This window comes from Ailuropoda melanoleuca, chromosome 14, assembly GCF_002007445.2.
Source record: "Ailuropoda melanoleuca isolate Jingjing chromosome 14, ASM200744v2, whole genome shotgun sequence".
Lineage (NCBI taxonomy): Eukaryota > Metazoa > Chordata > Mammalia > Carnivora > Ursidae > Ailuropoda > Ailuropoda melanoleuca.
In genome coordinates this window covers 27,552,364-27,568,826 of record NC_048231.1, presented here as the reverse complement: position 1 = coordinate 27,568,826, position 16,463 = coordinate 27,552,364, and the positions used below count along the sequence as shown (strand labels likewise).

General features: G+C 34.7%; 1 protein-coding gene across 1 annotated transcript in view; it reads left to right on the top strand.

The window, feature by feature from the left end:
* EML5 (EMAP like 5) overlaps nt 1-16,463 on the top strand; it is a gene marked incomplete at its 5' end in the record, with an annotated part of 169,981 nt that overhangs the window by 26,690 nt on the left and 126,828 nt on the right. The window contains 4 exons of the mRNA XM_034643052.1: nt 1,582-1,741; nt 11,337-11,435; nt 13,335-13,403; nt 16,092-16,277. Coding sequence (XP_034498943.1) covers nt 1,582-1,741; nt 11,337-11,435; nt 13,335-13,403; nt 16,092-16,277 — 514 coding nt within the window. The remainder of the gene's footprint in view (nt 1-1,581; nt 1,742-11,336; nt 11,436-13,334; nt 13,404-16,091; nt 16,278-16,463) is intronic.

Genomic DNA, 16,463 nt, shown 5'->3' with positions numbered 1-16,463 from the left:
TATTTGTGGATCTGACTTCAAAGACCAAGGGAAACCAAAGCAAAAGTGAACAAATTGAACTACATCAAACTAAAAAGCTTCTGCATGGTGAAAGAAACCATCAAAAGGAAAAAGCAACCTACTGAATGGGAGGAGATATTTACCAAAATTACGTGTTTGGCAAGGGATTAATATCCAAAATATATGAAGAACTCATACAACTTAACCAAAAAATCTGATTAAAAAAATGGACAGAGGATATGCATATACATTTTTCCAAAGAAGATAAATCAGTGGCCAGCAGGCACATGAAAAGATGTTCAGTATCACTAATTATTAGGGAAATGCAGATCAAAACCACAATGAGGTATCACCTCACAAGGGTAGATCGGCTCTCATCAAAAGGCAAGAAAAAGCAAGTATTGAAGAGAATGTGGAGAAATGGGAACCTTCATAAATAAAGTTCTGGGAATGTAAATTAGTGTAAATTAGTGTAAAACACTATGGCTGTACCTTAAAAAGTTGACAATAGAACTGCCATACTGTCTAGCAATTCCACTTCTGGACATTTATCTGAAGAATGTGAAAACAATGCAAAATGATATATGCAGCCTGTTGGTACTTGCAGCATCATTTATAATAGCCAAGAAATAGAAACAACCTAAATGTGCCTCAGTGGATGAATGGATAAAGAAGGTGTGGTATTATATATACACAATGGACTACTACTGAGCCATAAAAAGAGCGAAATCAGAGGCAACAACATGGACGCGGACCTTGAAGGTATTAAGTGAACTAAGTTAGAAGGAGAAAGTAAAAAACAATATGATCTCAGTCATAGGTGAATCTAAAAAACCAGTACAAATAAAACAAAAAACTCATTCACAGAAAACAGATCGGTGGTTACCACAAGAGTAGTGGTGGTACTACAAGGGCAGGTGGTTGAGGGGTGGGCAAAATGGGTGAAGGAACTCAATGTATGGTAATAGATGGTAACTAGACTTTTGGAGGTGATCATTTTGAGATGAATACAGATATTTAATTTTAATATTGTATACCTGAAACTTATATAATGTTACATACCAATTTTACTTCAATTAAGAATGGGATGTGTAATTTGTATTATTGGAGGAGTGCTACTAAATACTATTTTTGGACACTAAGGTTTGGTCTAATGTTATCCAATGAAAGAGTAAAATAGGAGAGAGCGCTTAAAAACAAGATGAATCCCAAATCGGAAAATGGCATGTGGTAAGGTTGCTGCTAATTTGTTGCTGTGGTGCAGTTGATCCCTTGTAACAATTCTTTTCTTGCAAAGTTTACACACAGTGTATCTTATTACAGGGATTATGAAGTCTATCATCAATTGCTTTTCACGTACATATACTAGTCAAGTAATAACTCTTAGCATGGATTTTTATAGAAGTTACTTTAAACCCACATTATTTTAAATGGATAACATAATTTTTGCATTGGTATATATAAAGTTTACATATATCAAATACTATAAAAGCTCTATAAGCAATTTTATTTATTTTTTTAATTTAATTTAATTTTTTTTATAATAATTTTTTTAAGTCAGTTTGTTTGTTTATTTTGCAGCCTTGCATTGCATCCTGAACGAGTATTAGTAGCAACAGGACAAGTTGGGAAAGAGCCTTATATATGCGTTTGGGATTCATACACTGTGCAGACCATATCAGTTCTAAAGGATGTTCATACACATGGTATAGCCTGTTTAGCATTCGACTTAGATGGACAGGTATGTGATATTTTTTTTCTTTTCCTAAACTATATCTTAAAAATGTGTACTATAAGAAATGATTATAAATCTGTAAATATTAAATTAGAAAGCAATAGATGAAAAGTACCTGTTTGTTCAAGGGTAGAGGTAGTTAGATTGGGTGGATAGTTAATAAATATGAGAAAAATAAGAACAATAAGGAGTCTTTATTTCATGTATCAAGAACTTTTTAATTAATACTATTAAGAAAGCCAAAGAGATTCTGACTCAGTAGAATATTACCTGGTTGTTCTAGAAAATTTTACATATAAATACCCTTTCCACGTAGTGCATGTTGATAAGACAGATGGGAGACATCTTAGGAAATCTAGGTTTCTCTAAGTAGAGCTGTATACATTTTAGTTCTCAGTTATTTTAAAGGTTTCTGTTAAAATTACATTTTTTATTGAAAAGAGAGGCAGTTCCTATAATATGAGGTATTTTTATACAAAATCAAATTTGAAAACAAAGGATATAATTATCATTCCACTTACCAGTTCCCAAATTATTATCTACTTCTAGTTAATGATTGTTAAAAAAATTAAACATGCCAAGAACTTTTTTATGGTGCTTTCATGGAACTTGTTATACCTAAACATATTTAAGAAGTAATAAGAAGTTGAATTTTACAGATGTAGTTAATTTATAGTCTTTAAATTTTCATGTTAAAATTAGACTTTAAAAATCATTTTAATTTTTAGAAAAATTTTAGTTACCTGCTTTTCAGTTCATAAAATTAATTTTATAGATTGATATCTTACAGAAACATTACATTGTGTTCTGTTCTCTTGAAAATTAGAAGTAGATGTTTTACTTATAACTGGGGGGTAGCTTTTTTGAGTAGCATAGATTAATACCACTTTCTGTTAAGAGTCTGGTAAGAGCTCTTTAAAGACTTAACTGGAACCTTTCATTTGGGGGAAGAATGTGCTTGTAGGTTTAATATCACTATGTAGCAGCGATTGGCAATTATAGAACCTTAATTCTTGTCCCGTTTTTTCTGTTGTTTTTCAAGTCCCTATTGTCCTCATATCAATTTTTTTTAAAGGAAGAATATAATACCCTTACCTACCTCATAAGAGATTAAATTTTATGAAACAAACCTCCAGTTTTTTTTTAATCACTTACCAAAAGTGTCATGAAGTCCAAGATGTATTAACTATAATAAGCATCTGTATACTTTAAACATAGATGTTTTCTTCCTAATTTTGAAATTGCTCTTTCTAAATGTAATATATTGCATTGTTGAGGAATTTCTTTAATATATACAAGGAAAAGTCATGCCCTAAGGTTTTCCTAGTTGAAGGCCTCTAATTTTGCTTATTTTAAACGACTTATAAGAAAAGCCTTGGGTACATGTATTTTATTATCACAGATCTTCATGAAAATGTGTTACTTAAAAATTGAAGCTTGTAAAAGACATAACAGCTAAAAGTTATTGAGCACATACTAAGTACCAAGCATTGTGCTAAGCCTACCTTATCTTATTTAATCCTCACAACAACCCTATGAAATAGATACTATTATTATCTCTATTTTACAGATAAAGAAACTGAGACTTAGAGAGGTTAAATAACTTGCCCCAGGTTACACAGCTAGTAAATGGAGCCAGAGCGGAAACCCAGGTCAGTCACACTCCAAAAGCTCATATTTTTAACCACAGTACTCTCCTGCCTCCCAAACATGGAACTTAGGAGGTAGTGATTTATATTTCACAAGGAATTCACCCATCTTAAATATAGTTAAAGCTTATAAGGAACTACTGCAAATTGAAGATTAAGTTAAGAAGAGTATCTCTGAAATTAATGAGAAAATGCTTTAGTTAAATATATTTGAGAACTTATCTATTCACTAATCTATAAACTGTTATGAGATATCAACTAGGAAATATTTTATGATTTTTGCATTTTCTATTAGATTTGAAACTATAAGTGCTCTGTTAAGATTTATCCAATGAATGAGTTCCCTGTTGGTAGTAATGCTGAATGTTATTTTCCCAGAGGCTTTCTTCTAAATGGACTGAATATCCACTCTAATACCAGAAGTCTGCCTTATTGTGAATAATTAGGACCTGAAAAGTCTACTTATATAAATGCATATCAAACAGGGATTCAGATTTCTTAGTGGGAAGAAGGGGAATTTGAGTGGTACTTTGTCTTGAAAATACAATACAGGGGCGCCTGGGGGGTGCGGTCGTTAAATGTCTGCCTTCGGCTCAGGGCGTGATCCCAGCATTCTGGGATCAAGCCCTGCATCGGGCTCCTCCGCTCGGAGCCTGTTTCTTCCTCTCCCATTCCCCCTGCTTGTGTTCCCTCTCTTGCTGACTGTCTCTCTCTCTGTCAAATAAATAAAATCTTTAAAAAGAAAAAAAAAATGCAATACATTATAAAAACATTTCTCATATTAAAATCTAAGCTGTATTTATAGCTCTGGTGATTTACAGAATAAATAAGAATAGTGTTAATTTTATTTTTTTAAAGATTTATTTATTTGAGAGAGAGGAACACAAGCAAGGGGAGTGGGAGAGGGAGAAACAGGCTTCCTGCTGAGCAGGGAGCCCTGTGCAGCGGAGCTCAATCCCAGGACTCTGGGATCATGACCTGAGCCCAAGGCAGATGCTTAATGACTGAGCCACCCAGGCGTCCCTACTGTTAATTTTTTAACCTTATTTTGTCAGTTACATGATGGTACAAGATAAAATGCTTTAGTTTACCTTTGACTTTTGGCACATGATTATGAAGAGAGTAATTTTTGCAAAAATATTAGGGGAGTTCACTGGTTCTTTCAAGTGCCTTTTAGCAATCTCTTGATATCAGGACATATCTCAGGTGCCTAAAGTATTCTTCTTGAGGTTTTTTTTTTTCTATTTCTTTGCCAGATTCTAATTTCTGATGGCTTTATGTATGATTTTACCAGCATTTACTCCATTAAGCCCTGCATCTTTTGCAAAATTTGTGATTTTACTTTCTAACATTATGACCGTTAGTTCTTATGTAATGAACACTGAGATCACAAGGACCCCCACACTAAAATCTTTTAAGTGTAATTGTTCCTTATTTGAATATGTTTCATAGTTGCAGGAACTTACGAGATCATCTAGTTGTGTGTATTAGGGTATTTTTCTTATTTGAGTATTTAGTGTGCTAGAACTTTTTAATAAATACTTCCAATTCAATTAATTGGCACAACCAAAATTTTGTTCGGGACTAAGATCAAGGAGGAATTTGGGAAGCTGGATAGAGGCTTCTTTATATGGTTTTCTTTCTCCCTCTCTGACTTTTACTTCTTAATTATCTTTAAAGGAGCTTTTCCTTCTGTCTGCTTCTTAAATGTCAATGTTCTTTAGGAGTCTATAGCCTTCTTTCTTTTCTTTTTACTTATTCTCTCTAGGTGATCATTTAGAGCCATGATTTTAACTCCCACGTCAGTTAACAGTGGCCCCAGCTTCTCTCCTTAACTTCAGATACTCCCTCCCTTGAGTGTCATACAGATATACCATATATTACACATTTAAAACTGAATCTCTCTTTATTCCAACTCTATTAAAACACAGAGTTTATTCTTTCTCTGGCTATGCCCTATCTTTCCAGCTTTGTCTCCTGCCACTTTCCAGGTGGCACTCCTCCCCTCAGCCGCCCTGAATTAGGCTTTTTCCTGAAAGCACCATGATCTAATTTTAGTGTCCTTTGGTCTGAAAGGCACTTTCTCTTACTTTTCTTCCCAAATCTTCCTCAGTCTTCCCAGATACAGTTAAAGCATTACTTTAAAAAATCTTATTTATTTGAGATAGAGAGAGAGAGCACACGCGCGTGTATTGGGGGAGTTGTGGAGAGGGGGAAGCAGACTCCTCGCTGAGCAGGGAGCTTGGCGAATAGCTCCATCCCAGGATCCTGGGATCATGACCTGAGCTGAAGGCAGATGCTCAACTGACTGAGCCACCCAGGCACCCCTAAAGCACTACTTTTACTGGAAAAGCTTATCCTCTTCCTCACCTACCTAGGTTGGGTTAAATGTGATAAAAAAATGATAAAGTAAAAAATGACAGAAAGCTAGGAGAGGAAGTAGTATTGGCTTGGTTATTTCTACCTTATCCTCTCTGCTGTTGCTTAACCTATGCTGAGGGAGATTGGTTTTGGCTACGTAAGTTTATAAGGGCTACAGGGAAGTGCTCCCAGATCTCTTTTGTTAATGCCTGTACAGAGCTGGATGTTTGGGGGCTCTATGGAGATATATGGAGTTTAAAGCTTTTGATCAGTTGTGGTTTGCTGTGTGTGTATGATGAGCCAAGTCAGAGAGAAAGGACAGTGCACCTCTAACTGTCCCTCACTTGATACTTGTGAAATTTTAATCTCTACACAGTAGGTAAAGATCTCTTTTAGCTAGGTACTTAATGATACCCTACAGTTACCAACTATTAAAGACTCAAGAAAGCAAATCCTCTCCTCTTGTTCCCTTGAGATTTCTGCCAGCATGATTTGATGGAGAGCCAAAACAGACTATGTACTGTATCTTTTTATGGGAGCCATTCATTCCACCCATTTGAGGGTTTAAATAGTAATTCTACTTTGCAGAAATCTGTTTCTAACTGGGTACTAGATGGCATTTCTCATTTGGACAGGAAGAGGGCATAGGTTATTTCATTTTTTTAAAAGATTTAATTATTTATTAGAGAGCATGCACAGGCGAGTGCACCCATGCATGCCTGTGTATGAGTGGGGGGAGGGGCAGAGGGAGATATCTTCAAGCTGACTCCCTGCTAAGCACGGACCGCACCCCCCCCAACTCTTGGCTCAATCTTACAACCCATGAGATTGTGACCTGAGCCAAAACCAAGAGTTAGACACTCAACTGACTGAGCCGCCCAGGTGCCCTGAGGGCATGGGTTCTTAAAGCTAATTAATGTTATGGTAAACTAATAATGATGATAGCAAACATTTATATAACATTAATCATATAGTAACTCTCTTATAAAAATGTATATTAGTTCTCATGTTAACCCTATGAAACACTTATTATCCCTACTTATAGGAGAGGAAACTAAGGTACAGAGAGGCTGCATAACTGCTGAAAGTAATCCAATTAGTGAGAAATGGAGCTAGTGTTCAAACCTAGGCATTCTGGTACCAGCATCTATGCTTTAAATTAGAGATTAGTAAACTTTCTGTAACAGTCAGATTGGAAATATTTAAGCTCTGTAGACCATATGGTCTCTGGCTCAACTACTCAGCTCTGCATTGTAGTGGGAAAACAGTTATAGACAACTTGTAAAAGAATGGGTATGGCTGTGCTCCAATATAATTTTATTTACGAAAACAGGGTGTAGGCAAGATTTGGCCTGAGGGTTATAGTTTGCTGACCCCTGCTTCTAAACCAGTGCTTTTCAAATTATGTGTTGTGGGCTGATCCTTATGATTTCTTCTTCAGCCCTTCAGTTACTTAGAAGTGTATGGTTAATTTCCACCCATTTGGAGGATTTTCTGTACAACTTCCTGTTATTATCGTATCTGTTTTTGTCAGACAACATAATCTGTATTTTAATTTTTTAAATTTGGGCTTATTTTGTGATCTCTATGAAACTCATATGCACTTGGAAAGGATGTGGAAAAATATATGTATTCTGTTTCTCCTGTTTACTGTGCTATTGTTATTCATTTTACTTATGCATACTTTGTAAATTTCATAAGTTATTCTTGCTTTAAACAGTTTTAAAAGAAAATTAAAAACAAAAGTCTTATTTACATATTTAACATTTTGGGCGTTCTTCATTCACATGTGTATCATTTCTGTCTGCCGAAGAAATTTCCATTATCANTAAGTTATTCTTGCTTTAAACAGTTTTAAAAGAAAATTAAAAACAAAAGTCTTATTTACATATTTAACATTTGGGCGTTCTTCATTCACATGTGTATCATTTCTGTCTGCCGAAGAAATTTCCATTATCCTATCTTCTAGTGCAGATTTTTTGATGGCCTATTTTCTCACATTCTGTTTACTTGAAAAAGACTATCTGACCCAATTTTCCCAAGATAATTTTGCAAGGTATACTATTCAATGTTACCTTTTTCCCCTCAGCATTTTAAAAATTTTATGTATTTATTAGAGAGAGAGAGATTGGAAAGTACGAGCGGGGGAGGACCAGAGAGAGAGGGGCAACAGACTCCGCACTGAGCACAGAGCCCACTGTAGGCTCAGTCCCACGACCCTGAGATCATGACCTGAGCCAAAATCAAGAGTCCAAAGCTTAATGGACTGAGTCACCCAGGCACACCCCCTCAGCATTTTAAAGAGGTTATTCATTGTCATTTGACTTGCATAGCTTCAGATGAGGTCTAGGATAATTTTTAAATCTCTGATCCTCTCTACCAAAATTGTCTTTTTTTTTGGCTGCTTCTAAGATTTTTCTCTTTACCACTGGTTTTGACAATTTGATTACCATTTGTGTTGATGTATGTTTTTTCAGTGTGTGTGATTATTTCTGCTGGGAGTTTATTGAGCTTCTTAGATTTCTGGGTTTTTGGGCTTCGCATTTAGAAAATTTTANGATTTTTCTCTTTACCACTGGTTTTGACAATTTGATTACCATTTGTGTTGATGTATGTTTTTTCAGTGTGTGATTATTTCTGCTGGGAGTTTATTGAGCTTCTTAGATTTCTGGGTTTTTGGGCTTCACATTTAAAATATTTGGGCCATTATTTCTTCAGTTTTATTTTTTCTTTTCCTCCATCTTCTCCTTGTGGAGCTACAATGACCTATATGTTAGACCACTTGACGTTTTTCTAAAGTTAACCAAGGCACTATTAATTTTCCCCCTTCTTTCTATGCTTTATTTTGGGTAGTTTTTGTTGCTATGTCTTCAAGTTCGTTTATCTTTTCTTTTCTTTTCTTTTTTTTTAAAATTTATTTATTCGACAGAGATAGAGACAGCCAGCGAGAGAGGGAGCACAGCAGGGGAGTGGGAGAGGAAGAAGCAGGCTCCCAGCAGAGGAGCCTGATGTGGGGCTCGATCCATAATGCTGGGATCACGTCCTGAGCCGAAGGCAGACGCCCAACCGCTGTGCCACCCAGGCGCCCCTCATTTATCTTTTCTTAATGCTCTAAGCTGCTATTAATCTATGGAGTGAATTTTTATTTCACATAATTTAACATTTATTTTTACAAGTTCTATGTGTTCTTTTATATCTTCTATTTCTTATTTTATTCCTTGTATGTTTTAAAAATAATTCTTGAGTGGGGCTTCTGGCTGGCTCAGTCAGTGGAGCATGTGACTCTTGATCTCAGGGTTGTGGTTTCGAGCTCCATGTTGGGTATAGAGATTACTTAAAATAAAATCTTAAATAATTCTTGAGCATCTTGAACATTTTCATTTTAATAGCTAATGTCTCAATTTTAATCATTTCTGTGATTCTTAGGTCTGTTTCTATTAACTGATTTTTCTCCTGGTTGTTCATCACATTTTTCTCTTTGTTCACATGTCCCGTAATTTGTTTTATTGGATGCTGGACATTGTGTTACATTCTGAATTCTAGATTTTGTTGTATTCCTTTAAAATATTTTGGGCATTGTTCTGGCAGGTACTTAAGTTCCTTGTGGATCAGTTTGATCCTCGTGAAAGCTTGCTTTCAGCTTTTGGGGGACAGGGCTAGAGTAGCTCTTTCTCTAGCACTATTGGTTTAATTTCACCACAAAGTTGTGACTCTTCTGGGATCCCCACTGAATATCTAGTGAATTCAAAGAGATATCTACATTCTGGTTATTGGGAACTCAAGGGATCCTGACCCTTTGTGATCTCTGGGAATTTTTTTGGCTTTAGCTCCCCAGTAATTGCTTCCCTCCCCCCCCCCGAATTTGTTCTTTGCATGTCCTCATGGATTTCACCCTATCCATGCGAAGATTGGTCTTCTCAAGGGGACCCATAAACAAAGTTTCTGGTGCTCTTTCTCTATTCTGCAAATTCTAGCCATCTTGACCTCTCTGAACTCCAGGCTGTCTTGTCAAATCAGCAAGTCTGCTGGGCTCTGTTTGGATTCTACCTTCTATGCTATAATCTGCAAATTGTCTCCTAGGTGAAGGCTGGGGCAAGTGCAGGTCTCACCTTGTTTGTTTCTCCCTCTTTCAGGGATCACAGTGCTTCACTTCCTGTTATGAATGTCTGAAAGCATTTGTTTTGTAGATTTTATAGTTTTCTAGTTGTTTATGGTGGGGGCAAGTTCAGACCCTGATACTCCTTCATGGCTAGAAATCCATCTTTTGTGTTTCTTAACCCCTCTCACACTTTCCATCTCGCTGTCTCCTCCTCTTCACTCTGTACCTTCATTTCCATCTCATTGCCTGTTTAACTCTTCCACTGTGTTTTACATTTCATTTATTTTTCATTTCTAGAAATTCCATTTGCTTCTACAGATCTGCTTGAATACTTTTTATAGTCTCCTGTTCTTTGCTTGTATGAAGATACTTTGAAACCTTAATTTTATTTCTCTCTTCACCTCATAATTCCAGTGTCTGATGTTTTCTAGGACTGATTTTGCTATTTTTCTTGACTTGCTAATTCTTACTCATGGTCCCTTATTTCCCATGGTTTTGGTGGTTGGGGGTGTTTGTTTATTTTTATGTTTATTGAATTGCTACCTGTAGGAGTTCTTTGAGGGATGAATTGAAGTGTCAGTTCTCCAGATAGGATTTATATATGACTGTGCTACACTGTTGAAGATGTTTGAAGACTGAAACCCTCAGGACCACTCTGAAATTTTCCACTTGAGGGGTTCATAATTAATGTGGAGTTAGGCCCTATGACCACATGAAAGCTGCTTTTGACTCTCAGTTTTCATGGAGGTTTGTCTTCCCCTTCATGCATTGCCACCTGCTCCCTTTTTTTTAAGGGATGGTTTCTTGTTTTCCCTTATTCTGAGGAGTTCACTGCTTTAGTCAGAAGGCTGAAGTTCACATCTACACCTTGGACTGGCCCTAAACTTTATCTCCTATTTTTGTTCAGCCTATAGAACAAAAACCAGGCTTCTTAGGAGTTAGAATAAAGTGGATGTGGGAGCTCTCTTACCCTCCGGGATTCCCGTCTGAAATCTCTTTGTTTTTGTTCCAGATTTCATAATTCCTTGACAGCTCAGCAGTGCATTTAAAAAGATGTTTTTACATTTTGTCCAGCATTTTTAGTTTTTAGTGGGAGAGATGTTTAGAGNTCTCTTTGTTTTTGTTCCAGATTTCATAATTCCTTGACAGCTCAGCAGTGCATTTAAAAAGATGTTTTTACAGCATTTTTAGTTTTTAGTGGGAGAGATGTTTATTTTGTCAGTCCTACTGTTAGAATGGAAGTCTCTCTTCTGTTTCTTAATGTGAAGAACTACACGTACGTGAATATTAACAAGATAAAATACATCCAGCATTTCTCTGTGAGGTCTATATAATACAAATGTGTAAGTTTTGATACAGAATATAAATCTGTAACTTTTAATGTGTAAGTTTATAATACCCATGAGTATAATTTGTTTGCCATTTATAATTTGGTTCCTTTTTGATTTGTTTGCCTTTTTATTCCCTCGTGGACTTCTTGGATATAATTCAGCGCTTGGTTTCAGTTGGACTTGATTCAAAGAATGCAGTTTGTGTTTGGGACTGGAAGAGGGGGAAAATGTTATCTATGGCCCCTGGTCACACAGATAGAGTAAGTATTCTCCTTTGGGGTTCCCACTGGGTATTGGATGGGAAAAAGAGGAGAGCCAGGGGATTTTATGTTTCCATGCTTTGTTATTGCCAGATAGTTCATATGTAATTAAAAATTTAAAGTACAATTGCAAATGCTAATAAAATTTTAGAATGTATACATATTGTAGTACTCAAAAATATGACTCAATATGTGTAGTGTTAGCATAAAGCTTTTAACCATTGTTTACTTCAGCAAAAATGATGAATTTTAAGTTATTCAGACCTCCATTTAAAAATTGGACAGCTCATGCCTAGGGTCTATGTAATAGTTTTGTTTATCACTGGTTTGTTATGTATGTATAATAATTAAAGTGAAACATGATAGTGCGTGTCTGAATTTGAAATTATATTAAAAACATTTTAGAGACCTAACATTTTTTATTTTGGAAACTTATTAAAAATATATTTCTTATTCTAAGCTGTTTAAATTAATATAGAAAATACTTCATAGTCAGCTTTTTAATTGTTATACTACTCTTGTAAACATATATCAAAAACTTTATCATAAACCCTTAAAAATCTCTCATTTTTTTCTGTGTAGTAAAATTCTAATCTGAACCAGCACAGGAGATGTAGTCATTAATTCTGTGGGGGGGGGGCGTGAAATCTATGAATGTATAAAAGTTGTATAGAGAATTTTGTGTGTATTTGCATTTTGGTAAATGTACTTGTTTTTTAGCAGATTCTCAAATGGGCCTGTTACATACTCACAANATAGAGAATTTTGTGTGTATTTGCATTTTGGTAAATGTACTTGTTTTTTAGCAGATTCTCAAATGGGCCTGTTACGTACTCACAAACACAATTTAGATAATTAAAGTGTTAGGTATATTTTATTAGACAGTTGTGTATTCTGACTTAGATCAAAGCATTTCACACTTTGGATTTAGTGAATAGATTGATCATTATGAAAAATGGTACTGTCAGAATTTATTTAGAGTATTTTGGTGGTTAGTATTTTAAACTTGCACGATATAGTTTTCATGTAATCTGTGTCATGGTGAGTTGGGAAATATTAATTTATAAGATACATTCTTTAGTATCACTGGAGAGAATAATTTTGTACATTTTTAAAGGTAATAAGCATCTTAGGTGATTATGCAGGTGAGTGTCAAAGAAACATGGTACAGACTAACAGAATAATTTTTCCGCTATGAAATTATTTTTCAAATGTTAGTTTTCCTTTTATTATTAAAGTGTATGATTCTAATGTATATTTTATTTCATCTGGGTTTTTTATTGTTTGCTCTTATAACAAAAATGGTTTGTATGTATTTAGAGTTTTGGGAATCTTAGACAAGAGCAAAGCAGGATCTCCAAAACTTAAGTATAGGTTAGTTTTGTTTGACCCATAAACAGTAAAGCTAAAAAATAAAAACAGATTTTATACCGTGAAATAAGTATTGTGATTCTTTATGTAAGTAGCTCTGTATGATAGAAAGCTAGAAAAATGTACTCTATTTCAATTACTTTAAAGTTCTGTGTTTCTAGCTGTATAAGTTAAATGTACATTCCAATTAGTATCTTGCTTCTGTAAAAATTCTGTAGGTACCTGCCTCATGCCCTAGTTCTGTTGAATTATTCTTGTTACTTACGGACCATATTTTTTTTAAAATTAAAAATAGAGGTATTAACTTTCACTTCACTAGTTGTTTTGTAAAGTTCATAGAAGCTAAGAAGTAGTTTTTGTTCATATAATTTACATATTTATTTCTCAAAAGATTGTGAAATGTGGGATTCTGATTATTTAGTGAGGAACATTATGATAGGTAGGGTTTTGGGGTTTTTGGCCTTTTGGATGGATTCTTAAATGATTCTGAAAATAAGTATTTTAACCATGAATCTGATTTGTTTGCAGATATTCGATATCTCTTGGGATTTGTACCAGCCAAATAAACTTGTCAGCTGTGGTGTAAAACATATCAAGGTACTAGAAGGGTCTTGTTTTATAATCGTCATGTATACTTACTCTGCTGCTAAGTACAAACCGCACTATTTACAACTTAGGGTAGTCTTAGGATTTTGACAGTACTTATTTTTAAAATGTCAGTGTTTTAGCATTCTGATGTTCAACCTAACAGGTATTTGTTGTGTCATGACTGTGTGTGAGGTGCTGTCAGAGTAGGTATGAGTAGGGAATGAATATAACACTATTCATAAAGGAATTTATAGTCTTGTGAAGTAGGCTTTACTGTGTTCATCTTGTTTTCTCATATTTCACTTACAGAATAAAACGTGAGCATAGGAAACCAAGGAAAGTACGAGGTTTCTTTAGCAGAGATACGATGGTGTGGCAGAAGCTGCGTGGACAGTGTTGGCTTTGCCACATACACTTAGCACTGTTTGACCCAGGATGAGTCATGTAGCCTCACTGAGCTTTTTTCCCATCTTAAAACTGTGACTTATAGAGTGGATCAAATAAGGCAGTATTTATTTAAGTGCATGTCATAGTTCTTAGCACATGGTCGTCTTTACGAAAGTGTTCTCTTTTCCTCTCTCTATATTTACTCTCTGGTTTGACTTTAGCCTATGGTAGCCACAGTTTATTTTGCTTATGAAAGCTGAGTTTTGTTTTATAGTTATAGTTCAGGTTTTGAAGCCCATTTGGTCAGTGGTGATATTCATTCTTATGTTTACAGTTACTCTTAAGTCCCTGGTGCAGATTGGAAATACTTGTTTTTCTTCCATTATCTGATTTAACAGTTTCTTGTAACAGTTAATTCCTAGTAAGTAAGGTTCTGGGTTCACATTCTTTCTTTGTTATGCTCACTCCCATCCACATTGTCTCCAAAGCATCTTTAGCTGCCACTGCAATTCTGGTTTTGATATTCTGGTACTGATTTGATAATAAATAATATTAAATATTTTTTGAACAAATATTCAGTAGCAAAAGGCTCTATGTTAGGTTTCGGGTACATCATATAAGCACCGTGAAGGTAGAAATTTTTGTCTTTTTCATCTGTGATCAACAAGATGACGTTGTACTTATTGGCAAATTAATAAACAGATCTTACTGCTTTATATTGTAAATAAAACTGAAAGTTCCATTTTCAGGTTTTAAACTATTTTTCTGAACTAAGCTATATTTTTATTATGAGTTACATTTCTTTTCTTTTGGTAGAGTCAATAAAAAGTAGGGTAGATCTCTTTGCAGGCAATTCCTGTGAGGATACGAAGTCCCAAAGATGATCTAGAACTTCCTTGGCTAGTACAGTAGCAACTAGCCACATGTAGCTATTTAAATTGTTAATTAAAATTAAATAAAATTTAATCATGTCTTCAGTCATCCCAGTAGTCACATTTCAAATGTTTAAGGTCCACATGTATCCAGTGGTTGCTGTATTGGACAGTATATGTACAGAGAGAATATTTTCATCACCACAGAAAGTTCTGTTAGATGCCATTGATCTGGATTATGGAAAAGTAGTTATTTACTCTGAGCATGAAAATTATTTGGATACCTGGGTTTGACTCTCCAGAGATTGTCTCAGTTTATTTCGGTGGGGGCCCAGGCATACCATGTTTAAAGTTTCCCTCAGGTGAGTCTAATGTGCAGCCAAAGTTGAGAATCACTCACCTAGATGAAAATAATAGACTGAAATAGGGATTTGCTGAAAAGAAGAGAACTAGCTATCCTTGTGCACAGGAATCATGGAGCTTTTAGAATTAAAAATCATAAAGTTTCATTAAAGCATTCATTAGTTATTTGAGTGGATAAACATCATAATTTTTAGTTTTTTGAGGCTTCAGGTTTTAAGATCTTTAGGTCTTAAGATCTGAAAGATGAGGTAAGATCTCTATGTATTAATAAATTATGTTACTTTAAGTGGTAATTTACTTATTATAAAGTTGAATTTACTCTCTGGGCCAAATTTCTTTATGCAGAACTATTCTGTATATCCTTGCCCTGTTCCATTTTTGTTTCTTTATTTCTTTCTGCAGACTATTAAAATTTACCTGAATCCATATAAAAGAATAAAAACCCTAGTCATGAAGGATTTGTCTTTGACTTCTCATTTTCCTCTAAAAATGAGCAAATTATTCTGAATTTGTTTCTCTCTTATTTTTAAGCTTTACGAGTAAAAAAATTGCTCAGCTTTGAAAATATCAATGAGAGCAACATTTTTTCCCCATCTTCATCAAAGATTGAATGTTAGGTTTGGTCCTCCTTCCTATTAGTATATAGTGTCTTATCTTCATTTTCATTGCTAATGCATAACCAGTTCTTTTACTTACCTGAGTTACAAGTAGATTTTTTTCAGAGACCAAAGGAGGGAAGCATAGCCTTTTTTTTAAAAAATAATTTTTATTATGTTATGTTAGTCACCATACAGTATATCCTTAGTTTTTGATGTAGTGTTCCATGCCTATTTTAAAAAATAATCTAGTTCACCTTCCTTAGTCTTACAGATAAGGATCAAAACCAGTGACTTATCTGCTATAATATAGCTATTGACAACATTAGAATGTGAACATTTGAATGCTAATGTTTCATAAGGGGATTTCTTGGGTAATTTTTCGTCTGCTGCTCTAATATAGCTTCAAAGTATTAGAAATATTTTACATCATTTTATAAGCATTCTTTGGTAATTTGATTATACTATGTACCTTTTAGTTCTGGAGTTTATGTGGAAATGCTCTGACCCCAAAACGAGGGGTCTTTGGTAAGACTGGTGACCTTCAAACAATTTTGTGCCTGGCCTGTGCAAGGGATGAATTAACATATTCTGGTGCACTTAATGGGGATATATATGTTTGGAAAGGAATCAATCTTATAAGGACAATACAAGGAGCCCATACTGTAAGTATATTTACATATTTTAAATACTTTTAGATAACTACTTACCTTCTTGTCCTAGAACTAAAGATTACATGATATAGCAGACTTTCTAGTCAATTCAGTTACTTGAAAAATGCTGTTCTAACTGAATTAACTTGTCTGTTTTCAAGATTTCAATGAAGAAACATTATGCAATTGGACACACGG